The sequence below is a fragment of the Microcaecilia unicolor genome, chromosome 6 (genome assembly GCF_901765095.1).
Source record: "Microcaecilia unicolor chromosome 6, aMicUni1.1, whole genome shotgun sequence".
Classification (NCBI taxonomy): Eukaryota; Metazoa; Chordata; class Amphibia; order Gymnophiona; family Siphonopidae; genus Microcaecilia; species Microcaecilia unicolor.
Window position 1 is genome coordinate 70,482,068 of NC_044036.1, and position 12,485 is coordinate 70,494,552.

A 12,485-nucleotide genomic window follows, 5' to 3' on the forward strand; every position below is an offset into this window, starting at 1 on the left:
AAGTCACTGCTGAAAGAAAGGATAGTTAACTTTCTAGAAGCCAATGTGCTACAGGACCCATGGCAACATGGCTTTACCATAGGAAAATCCTGCCAAACGAATCTTATTGACTTCTTTGACTGGGTGACCAAACAACTAGATGGAGCATGTGCGCTAGATGTAATCTACTTAGCTTTCAGAAAAGCCTTTGATACAGTCCCCCACAGAAAACTTGTGAATAAGCTGAAAGGACTGAACTTAGGACCAAAAGTGGTGAACTGGATAAGAAACTGGTTGACCAACAGGTGGCAGAGGGTGGTGGTAAACGGAATCCGCTTGAAGGAAAGGAAGGAGAGCAGTGGAGTCCTTCAGAAGTCGGTGCTGGGACCAAATCTGTTTAATATATTTGTGGGAGATATTGCTGAAGGGTTGGAAGAACAGGTTTGCCTTTTTGTGGATGGCACGAAGATAGCCAATACAGTGGATACCCTGGAGGCAATAGAAACAATGAGAAGGGATCTCCAAACGTTTCAAGAATGGTCGAGGGTCTGGCAGTTAAAATTTAATGAACAATAATACACCCAAGCTCTCAAATTACATATGAAGATCAAAACTTGCAGCCTAATGGCTGGGTTGTGTTTGTTTGTTTGTTTGTGCCACAACGTGGTTATTAAAATAACACATTTGATTGCAGTTTTTAGGCTGCGAGGTTGGATCTTCATAGTTAAAATTTAATGCCAAGAAGTGCAAAGTGATGCACTTGGGGTGCATAAACCCAAAAGAGAGACACCGAATAGGAGGGGAAAGATTAGTAAGCTTGTCTCAGGAGAGAGAACTTGGGGTGTTGGTGTCTGAGGATCTGAAGGTGAAGAAACAATGCGACAAGGCAACGGCCATGGCCAGAAGGATTCTAGGCTGCATAGAGAGGGGTATAACCAGCAGAAGGAGGTGTTGATGCCCCTCTACAAGTCGTTGGTGAGGCCCCACCTGGTGTATTGTGTTCAGTTTTGGAGGCCATATCTTGCTAAAGATGTAAAAAGACTGGAAGCGGTGCAAAGAAAAGCTTCAAAAATGGTATGGGATTTGCGCTGCAAACCGTAAGAGGAGAGACTTGCCGAACATGTATACCTTGGAGGAAAAGAGAAACAGGGGCGACATGATACAGACATTCAAATATTTGAAAGGCATTAATCCGTAAACAAACCTTTTCCGGAGACAGAAGGCAGTAGAACTAGAGGACATGAATTGAGGTTGAAGAGAGGCAGACTCAGGGGTAATGTCAGGAAGTATTTTTTCACGAAAAAGGTGGCGGATACATGGAATGCCTTCCCGCGGGAGGTGGTGGAGATGAAAACAGTAATGGAATTCAAAAATGTGTGGGATAAACACAAAGGAATCCTGTTTAGTAGGAATGGATCCACGGAATCTTAGTGGAGATTGGGTGGCAACACGGGTAATTTAGAAGCAAAACCAGTGCTTCGCAGACTTCTACGGTCTAAGCCCTGATCGTGACTGAACAGATATGGATGGGCTAGAGTGTAAATTTTAAGGGGCTTCGACGTTAGCTTCAGAACTTTTAGTACAAGAACAGTGCTGGGAAGACTTCTATGGTCTGTGCCCTGTGAATGGCAAGGACAAATCAAACTTGGGTATACATATAAAGTATCACATACCATGTAAAATGAGTTTATCTTGTTGGGCAGACTGGATGGACCGTACAGGTCTTTATCTGCCTTTCTTTACTATGTTACTTCCCCTAACACCATCCCTGGCATGTGTGATCTCTATGTTTTGCACAGTATAGGAGGAAATGCATATCTTTCTATTTCTTTGGTGTGTATTACATGCAAGGTGTGGCTTTTTGGGATTGTGGTTTAATTTATGTTTATCATTTTTGGTCAGCTATTATGTATTTGGCATTTGTGTTCTGTGTGTGTGACCAAGGTATTCTGTTAGCATGAATTTTCTATGTAGTAGAGGGGATATTTATGAGGAAGGGGGAGACAGGTTTTGTTGATCCATGTTCTGTATTGCTTGTGATTTATAAAAATGACAGTTGTATAGAATATTGTTTCTTTTTATACTTTAATAAAGCGAATGATACATACCTGTAGCAGGTGTTCTCCGAGGACAGCAGGCTGATTGTTCTCACGACTGGGTTGACATCCACGGCAGCCCCCACCAACCGGAACAAAAACTTCGTGGGCGGTCCCGCACGCAGGGCACGCCCACCGCGCATGCACGGCCATCTTCCCGCCCGTGCACGACTGTTCCCGCTCAGTTGAATGACAAGCAAAGGAATGAGTAAAACACAACTCCAAAGGGGAGGAGGGAGGGTAGGTGAGAACAATCAGCCTGCTGTCCTCGGAGAACACCTGCTACCGGTATGTATCATTCGCTTTCTCCGAGGACAAGCAGGCTGCTTGTTCTCACGACTGGGGCATCCCTAGCTCTCAGGCTCACTCAAAATAAGAACCCAGGTCAATTGAACCTCGCAACGGTGAGGGCATAACAGAAATTGACCTACGAAGAACAACTAACTGAGAGTGCAGCCTGACCAGAATAAATTCGGGTCCTGGAGGGTGGAGTTGGATTCAAACCCCAAACAGATTCTGCAGCACCGACTGCCCGAACCGACTGTCGCGTCGGGTATCCTGCTGTAGGCAGTAATGAGATGTGAATGTGTGGACCGATGACCACGTCACAGCTTTGCAAATCTCTTCAATAGTGGCTGACTTCAAGTGGGCCACCGACGCTGCCATGGCTCTAACACTATGAGCCGTGACATGACCCTCAAGAGCCAGCCCAGCCTGGGCATAAGTGAAGGAAATGCAATCTGCTAGCCAATTGGAGATGGTGCGTTTCCCGACAGCGACCCCTTTCCTATTGGGGTCGAAAGAAACAAACAATTGGGCGGACTGTCTGTGGGGCTGTGTCCGCTCCAAATAGAAGGCCAACGCTCGCTTGCAGTCCAATGTGTGCAACTGACGCTCAGCAGGGCGGGTATGCGGTCTGGGAAAGAATGTTGGCAAGACAATTGATTGGTTAAGATGGAACTCCGACACCACCTTTGGCAGGAACTTAGGGTGAGTGCGGAGCACTACTCTGTTATGATGAAATTTGGTATAAGGAGCATGAGCTACCAGGGCTTGCAGCTCACTGACTCTACGAGCTGAAGTAACTGCCACCAAGAAAATGACCTTCCAGGTCAAGTACTTCAGATGGCAGGAATTCAGTGGCTCAAAAGGAGGTTTCATCAGCTGGGTGAGGACGACGTTGAGATCCCATGACACTGCAGGAGGCTTGACAGGGGGCCTTGACAAAAGCAAGCCTCTCATGAATCGAACGACTAAAGGCTCTCCAGAGATGGCTTCACCCTCTACACGATGATGGTAGGCACTAATCGCACTAAGGTGATTCCTTACTGAGTTGGTCTTGAGGCCAGACTCTGATAAGTGCAGAAGGTATTCAAGCAGGTTCTGTGCAGGACAAGAACGAGGTTCTAGGGCCTTGCTCTCACACCAAACGACAAACCTCCTCCACTTGAAAAAGTAACTCTTTTTAGTGGAATCCCTTCTAGAGGCAAGCAAGACGCGGGAGACACCCTCAGACAGACCCAACGAAGCAAAGTCTACGCCCTCAACATCCAGGCCGTGAGAGCCAGAGACTGAAGGTTGGGGTGCAGAAGCGCTCCGTCGTTCTGCGATATGAGAGTCGGAAAAAACTCCAAGCTCCACGGTTCTTCGGAGGACAACTCCAGAAGTAGAGGGAACCAGATCTGATGGGGCCAAAAAGGCGCTATCAGAATCATGGTGCCATGGTCTTGCTTGAGCTTCAGTAAGGTCTTCCCCACCAAAGGTATGGGAGGATAAGCATACAGGAGGCCGGTCCCCCAATGGAGGAGAAAGGCATCCGACGCTAGTCTGCCGTGTGCCTGTAGTCTGGAACAGAACAGAGGCAGCTTGTGGTTGGTCTGAGAGGCGAAAAGGTCCACCGAGGGAGTGCCCCATTCTCAGAAGATCTTGGTACCACTCTGGAATGGAGCGACCACTCGTGCGGTTGCATGACTCTGCTCAGTCTGTCGGCCAGACTGTTGTTTACACCTGCCAGGTATGTGGCTTGAAGAAGCATGCCGAACTGGCGGGCCCAACGCCACATCCCGACGGCTTCCTGACACAGGGGGCGAGATCCGGTGCCCCCCTGCTTGTTGATGTAATACATTGCAACCTGATTGTCTGTCCGAATTTGGATAATTTGATAGGACAGCCGATCTCTGAAGGCCTTCAGTGCGTTCCACACCGCTTGGAGCTCCAGGAGGTTGATCTGAAGATCCTGTTCCTGGAGGGGCCACAGTCCCTGGGTATGGAGCCCATCGACATGAGCTCCCCACCCCAGGCGAGATGCATCCGTCGTCAGCACTTTCGTGGGCTGCGGAATTTGGAATGGACGTCCCAGGGTCAAATTGGTCCGAAGTGTCCACCAGTGCAGCGAATTGCGACAACTGAGGGACAGGCGGATGACATCTTCTAGATTCCCGGTGGCTTGGCGCCACTGGGAAGCTAGGGTCCATTGAGCAGATCTCATGTGAAGACGAGCCATGGGAGTCCCATGAACTGTAGAGGCCATATGACCTAGGAGTCTCAACATCTGCCGAGCTGTGACCTGCTGAGACGCTCTGGTCTGGGAAGCGAGGGACAGGAGGTTGCGGGCCCTCGCTTTGGGAAGAAAGGCCTGAGCCGTCTGTGAATTCAGCAGAGCTCCTATGAATTCCTATGAAAACCTCAGCAGCTCCAGGAGGTGAATAGTGCACTGCATGGACCGGAGAGCCCCTGCCTCCGAGGTGTTCTTGACCAACCAATCGTCGAGATATGGGAACACGTGCACTCCCAGCTTGCGTAGATACGCCGCGACCACCACGAGGCACTTCATTGGCGCTGAGAAGGGCGGAGAGTTCCTCTGCAAGTACCTGCTTGTGACGGGAGCTGAAGGATTGAGCTCCCGGTGGGCAATTTGGTGGAGTGGAGGCGTAGGGTGCAGCCTGCCTGGCCCGGGAAAAACGTCCACCTGTAGAGGTAGATGCTGAAGGCGCTCAGTGGGAGAGCTTGTCGAGGGCAGTTTCCCGCTGGTGTAGTTGGTCCACCAACTGCTCGACCTTCTTGCCGAAAATGTTATCTCCCCGGCAAGGGACATCCGCCAGCCGTTGCTGGGTGCGGTTGTGCAGGTCAGAGGCACGCAGCCAGGAGAGTCTGCGCATCACTATAGCTTGGGCCGCAGCTCGAGATGCCACATCACAGGTGTCATATATACCCCTGGACAGGAACTTTCTACACGCCTTCAGCTGCCTGACCACCTCCTGAAAAGGCCTGGACTACTCCGGAGGGAGCTTATCGACCAGGTCCACCAGTTGATTCACATTGTTTGGCATGTGAATGCTCGTGTAGAGCTGGTAGGACTGGATGCGGGTCAGGAGCATGGAAGATTGGTAGGCCTTCCTCCCAAACGAGTCCAGAGTGCGAGACTCCTGCCCCGGTATCCCTCGAACTCCGTGCCCTCTTGAGAGCAGAGTCCACGACCGCCGAGTCATGAGGCAATTGGGGCCGCATTAACTCTGGGTCAGAGTGGATTCTGTATTGGGACTCCGCTTTCTTGGGAATGGTGGGGTTAGATAATGGCTTCTGCCAGTTCCGAAGCAGTGTCTCTTTGAGGACATTGTGCAACGGTACCGTGGAAGACTCTCTAGGTGGTGATGGATAGTTGAGGACCTCGAGCATCTCAGCCCTCGGCTCATCCACAGAGACCACGGGGAAGGGAATGCATATAGACATATCCCTGACAAAGGAGGCAAAGGAGAGGTTCTCAGGGGGCGAGAGCTTCCTCTCCGGTGAAGGAGTGGGATTGGAGGGAAATATCTGGGGTCTTCCTCCTCCCCCCATGAGGCCTCTTCCTCGGTGTCGGACATGAGCTCTTTCAGCTCCGACCTGAACCGGGCCCGTCTCGACTGCGAGGAACCACGTCCTCGATGGTGGCGTCGAGCGGTGGACTCCCGTGCCGGCGGGGATGAAGCTCCCTCCATTGACGTCGATGGGGATTCCACCTGCGTGGTGGTCGACACCGGTACCGCAAGTGGCGTCGGTGTCGGAGGCCTCGGCATCGGGCTGGAGCACGCCGGCGCCTCAGCCCTTCCAGAATCCCTGGAAGGATGGCTCGGAGGCACTCGTCCAGGCCCGCTGTCGGGAAAGGCAGGGGGGCCGGTGTGGGTGCCGATGCCGGAAGCTGCTCGGGTCCAGGAGACGGTACCGAAGCACCCATGGACTGACGCAGCGATACCTCTTCGACCGAGGAGGTACGCTCATCTCGGCACTGCCGTTTCCTCGGTGTCGACTCATCTCTGGAGGCGCCGGAACTAGCAGTCCCGTGAGCCGTGGGCGACCGATGCCGATGCTTCTTTGGTTTCTTTCGGTGCCCATCATCGACGCTCGGTGGCAGAGATGAAGAGGAGGTAGAACCCCCCCGGCCTCGAGGGATCGGGTCTGACAGGGTTCGGTCCCAATGGCCCTGGGTAGAGGGAGTGGCCGGGGCCGACTGCCCGCGCGGCCGCTCACCCCCGCCGTTGCCGGAGGTCCGGCGGGCCAACGGCACCTGTGCTCCTGGGGTCGATGCCATCGTCGGTGTCGATTTTGTCGACATCGGTAGCGGTACCGAAGACCCGGCCGTCGACACCGATGCCGTCGAAGTGCCGGCGCAAGTTCCAAAAAGTTGGTCCCGACGAACTTGCCTCGCCACCTGTGTCCGCTTTCGCAATCCGAGACACAGGGTGCACGTCTTGGTATTATGCTCCAGGCCAAGGCACTGGAGACACCAAGCGTGAGTATCGGTTTGCGAGATATGCCGGCCGCACCGACCACACTTCTTGAATCCACTCGGGACCTTCGAGGACATTGACGGAAAAATCGCGTCGGCGAAGTCAAAGTCGTCGATGGTGGCGGAGAAAAGCACACCCGAAAAAGAAACGACCTAGCAGCCACAAGGCCGCAACTAAGCTCCCCCGCGCTAAGACGACGAGGGGACAAACAAACTGTTTTTTTTTTTTTTAGAGATAAGAAAGAAAAGAAGCGCGAACGCGCACGAAAAAGAAAATTCGCGGCTTTCCTGGGCTGACCAAGAGAGAGACGGTAACACGTCTCTCCTCAGCGCGGAATCGATAAAAACTGAGCGGGAACGGTCGCGCACGGGCGGAAGACGGCCGCGCGTGCGCGGTGGCCGTGCTCTGCGTGCGGGACCGCCCGCGAAGATTTTGTTCCGGTTGGTGGGGGCTGCCGTGGATGTCAACCCAGTTGTGAGAACAAGCAGCCTGCTTGTCCTTGGAGAAAATGATTTAAATATAAAACCATAACTGTTTGAGGCTTGTGCAAATGACATCAGACAGAGCTCGTGGGGAAAGGGTGGGGAAAATCTATTTTTATTGGTGTTCTTTTCTGATATTTTTGCTTGTATTTTAATTTTATTGTATAGCCGCCTTGACCTGTTTCCAGATTTGGGGGATATCAAATTTGAAATAAACATAAACAAAATTTGTCCCCATGCCATTCTCTAGTGCTAAGGCCATTTTTAGCGCTGCAGTAAAATGGACAATATTCTATTTTCAACGTTAATGGATATGCACTAATATTGCCATTATCATGTGGTCATTAGCCAGATGGGCCCTTTTTGTTGGTGGCATTAAGGGCCCACCTGCACTAATCCCATGCCAATCAGTTAGCTGATGCACTGGCTGCTATAGCCACCCCCCTCAGTGAAAAAATTAAAAATATGTTTTAGCGCATGGGTAGTGCGTGCACATTTGAATCTTACCATGGGACGCTTCAGCGCACTCTGTAGTAAGCCCGTTTAAGCATCAGTAAGCACGAATTAGTGCATACCACAATTTAGTAAAGGGACCCCTTACAGAGCTTTGTTCACTTTTGCTTTGACAGTCTCTCTCAGATGACATTACCCAGCTGTGAAGACTACTTATCCTGCTTGTCAATCAATAAAGCATTTCATTATCAATAATGAATTTACATGATTATTTTTTACATAAATATTTACCTGCTTTCTATAGTGTCTGCAGCATTTAACATCTGTACATACTTCTCTCTCGTACTTAACCTAGTCATAATGACTGCTGTAGCTGTAGTGTCAAACTGAAAAGAAAATTTATAGTGAAGATCATTTCTTCTGCTACTGTAAATTATAGATTTTTAATTAAACAAATCCAACCATATTCTGATGGGTGAAAAGCAGCCAAGGATTGAAACATTCAGTAGGCCAGTTAGCATTAAAGTTATCTAGATTAGTTTATCCATGGGTAAGTCCTGCCACTGGAAATAAACAATTACAGTTAACGAGATAAATTTATCTGAATAACTTTAGCCTGCTATTTGTGCAGCCTGACTTAACCAGTTAATTTAATTAGGCAATGCTGAATATCAGTGGGTTCTGTTAGAATTGTGTGCAGAGCTTCGATGTATAGTATTCTAATGCACGTGCTCCAAAAATATTTGCTTCTACTTCAGTAAACTACTGGTATGCAAATTATTGTGGTGTTAAAAAATGTGCAATGACAGAAAAAAGAGCATACCTTTTCAGTAACATGCCACCATTTTCTGCAAATGGTAAAAGGTATTTTTCTTTCTCTGTCAGTGCATGAGCCAATGCTCATTCAGTAGCGTTTTACGCATTAACAGAAATGGAGAAAGAAAAGTCTTCAGCATGATGCAGAAAATAGTGGCATGTTACTGCAGAAGTGTATGCTGTTTTTTCTGTCATCACACCTTTTCCAGTGCCACAATAATTTGCATGCCATTATTGAATACAGTACAGAAACCTGTCCAAAGCTATCTAGACCAGGGAACCTATGTGACAAGGCACCACATGTGTCAAGGGAACCCTTGACCAAACAGCCTCCAAAGACATGGCACTCCCATGTAAAAAATACTACTTATCTGGTCCCAGGTAGGTGTTCACTGGCATCCACTTCATATACCGCCATCTTGACTCTAGAGGTACATTGGAATGAAATGCCGGTCTAATAAGGGAGTGCTGCCACTACAGATCAAGTGCTTCCATTTTTCAAGATACACTCACCAGAGGCAAGAGCAAATAGGCATTACCTCTGCCTCCCAATCTAAAGTGGTTCAGGGATCAGGGAAAGGTCTCTGGAACCCTCTTGGGCCATCAGGAATTTGTACTGATGTGGGATGAGGGTACCCATGGCCCACTTCGGTCATCAGGGATTTATGTTGGTAGGGATGGGGATGTGCGGAGCACACTTATGACCGCCAGGAATCCTTGTTGTCTAGGAGTGGAGTAGCCTAGTGGTTAGGGAAGAAGACTTTGATCCTGGGGAACTGGGTTCAATTCCTTCTGTAGCTCCTTGTAACTCTGGGCAAGTGACTTAATCCTCCATTGCTCCAGGTACAAATAAGTACCTGTATATACTATCCTGCTTATAATCAAAATAGAAAAACGCCTATATTGTGACCCAAATCGGGAGATAGACGTTTATCTCACAAAAACGAATAAAGCGGTATAATCAAAAGCCGAATTTGGACGTTTTCAACTGCACTCCGTCGCGGATGCGGACAAAGTTGATGGGGGCGTGTCGAAGGCGTGGTGAAGGCGGAACTGGGGCATGGTTATCGGGCGATCAGAGATGGGCGCCTTTCGCCGATAATGGAAAAAAAATATGGTTTTTAGCGAGAATTTAGGGCACTTTTCCTGGACCCTGTTTTTCCACGAATAAGGCCCCAAAAAGTGCCCTAAATGACCAGATGACCACTGGAGGGAATCGGGCATGACCTCCCCTTACTCCCCCAGTGGTCACAAACCCCCTCCCACCACAAAATTTGCCGTTTCACAACTTTTTATTTTCACCCTCAAATGTCATACCCACCTCCCTGGCAGTAGTATGCAGGTCACTGGAGCAGTTATTAGGGGGTGCAGTGGACTTCAGGCAGGTGGACCCAGGCCCATCCCCCCCCCCCACCTGTTACACTTGTGCTGGTAAATGGGAGCCCTCCAAACCGCCCCCCCAAACCCACTGTACCCACATGTAGGTGCTCCCCTTCACCCCTTAGGGCTATAGTAATGGTGTAGACTTGTGGGCAGTGGGTTTTGAGGGGGATTTGGGGTGCTCAACACCCAAGGGAAGGGTGCTATGCACCTGGGAGCTGTTTTACCTTTTTTTTTTTTTTTAAAGTGCCCCCTAGGGTGCCCGGTTGGTGTCCCGGCATGTGAGGGGGACCAGTGCACTACGAATCCTGGCCCCTCCCACGAATAAATGTCTTGGAGTTATTCGTTTTTGAGCTGGGCGCTTTTGGTTTCCATTATCGCTGAAAAACAAAAACGCCCAGCTCAAAAAAAAGATAAACGTCCATGTTTTTCGAAACTACGGTTCGGTCCGCCCCTTCACGGACCCGTTCTCGGAGATAAACGCCCATGGAGATAGACGTTTCCGTTCGATTATGCCCCTTTATGTAAACTTTGAACGCAGTTGCAAAGAAAAAAAACAACAAAAACCACAGAAAGGCAGTAAATCAAGTCCCATTTCCCTTCCCTCCCTAATCTGAGATGAAGTGCTGCATTTTACCTCAGATGACCCTTTGTTCTCACACTAGAATCTTTAGTCCATTTGCCTATGCTAATTCCTGCATTAACTGACAAATGCACAATGGGGAAGAGAAGGGGTTGAGAAAGGATGGGGATTCCATCTTTCACTTATGGTGCCAACAACAGAAAACACAGAAATTCAATGTCACCTCAATGAATGGCATTAACTGCACCTACATTATCTACAGTTAACACATACTATATGAATTTTCTGTGTTAAAAGGGCAATTCTAGTACAGCGAATGCTACATACCTGTAGAAGGTATTCTCCGAGGACAGCAGGCTGATTGTTCTCACTGATGGGTGACGTCCACGGCAGCCCCTCCAATCGGAATCTTCACTAGCAAAAGCCTTTGCTAGCCCTCGCGCGCCGATGCGCATGCGCGGCCGTCTTCCCGCCCGAAACCGGCTCATGCCGGCCAGTCTCATATGTAGCAAGACAAAGACTAGGGAAGACACAACTCCAAAGGGGAGGCGGGCGGGTTTGTGAGAACAATCAGCCTGCTGTCCTCGAAGAATACCTTCTACAGGTATGTAGCATTCGCTTTCTCCGAGGACAAGCAGGCTGCTTGTTCTCACTGATGGGGTATCCCTAGCCCCCAGGCTCACTCAAAACAACAACCATGGTCAATTGGGCCTCGCAACGCGAGGACATAACTGAGATTGACCTAAAAAATTTACCAACTAACTGAGAGTGCAGCCTGGAACAGAACAAACATGGGCCTAGGGGGGTGGAGTTGGATTCTAAACCCCGAACAGATTATGAAGCACTGACTGCCCGAACCGACTGTCGTGTCGGGTATCCTGCTGCAGGCAGTAATGAGATGTGAATGTGTGGACAGATGACCACGTCGCAGCTTTGCAAATCTCTTCAATAGTGGCTGACTTCAAGTGGGCTACCGACGCTGCCATGGCTCTAACATTATGAGCCGTGACATGACCCTCAAGAGCCAGCCCAGCCTGGGCGTAAGTAAAGGAAATGCAATCTGCTAGCCAATTGGATATGGTGCGTTTTCCTATAGCCACTCCCCTCCTGTTGGGATCAAAAGAAACAAACAATTGGGCGGACTGTTGGGCTGTGTCCGCTCCAGATAGAAGGCCAATGCTCTCTTGCAGTCCAATGTGTGCAGCTGACGTTCAGCAGGGCAGGAATGAGGACGGGGAAAGAATGTTGGCAAGACAATTGACTGGTTCAGATGGAACTCCGACACAACCTTTGGCAGAAACTTAGGGTGAGTGCGGAGGACTACTCTGTTATGATGAAATTTGGTGTAAGGGGCCTGGGCTACCAGGGTCTGAAGCTCACTGACTCTACGAGCTGAAGTAACTGCCACCAAGAAAATGACCTTCCAGGTCAAGTACTTCAGATGGCAGGAATTCAGTGGCTCAAAAGGAGGTTTCATCAGCTGGGTGAGAATGACATTGAGATCCCATGACACTGTCGGAGGCTTGACAGGGGGCTTTGACAAAAGCAAACCTCTCATGAAGCGAACAACTAAAGGCTGTCCTGAGATCGGCTTACCTTCCACACGGTAATGGTATGCACTAATCGCACTAAGGTGAACCCTTACCGAGTTGGTCTTGAGACCAGACTCAGACAAGTGCAGAAGGTATTCAAGCAGGGTCTGTGTAGGACAAGAGCGAGGATCTAGGGCCTTGCTGTCACACCAGACGGCAAACCTCCTCCATAGAAAGAAGTAACTCCTCTTAGTGGAATCTTTCCTGGAAGCAAGCAAGATGCGGGAGACACCCTCTGACAGACCCAAAGAGGCAAAGTCTACGCTCTCAACATCCAGGCCGTGAGAGCCAGGGACCGGAGGTTGGGATGCAGAAGCGCCCCTTCGTCCTGCGTGATG

General features: G+C 49.7%; 1 protein-coding gene across 1 annotated transcript in view; it reads right to left on the reverse strand.

Moving 5' to 3' along the window:
• The window catches only part of HFM1 (helicase for meiosis 1), a 472,985-nt gene that overhangs the window by 258,917 nt on the left and 201,583 nt on the right, over positions 1 to 12,485 (reverse strand). Inside the window, exon 12 of the mRNA XM_030206735.1 lies at positions 8,068 to 8,162. Within this exon, the coding sequence (XP_030062595.1) occupies positions 8,068 to 8,162 (95 nt within the window). The remainder of the gene's footprint in view (positions 1 to 8,067; positions 8,163 to 12,485) is intronic.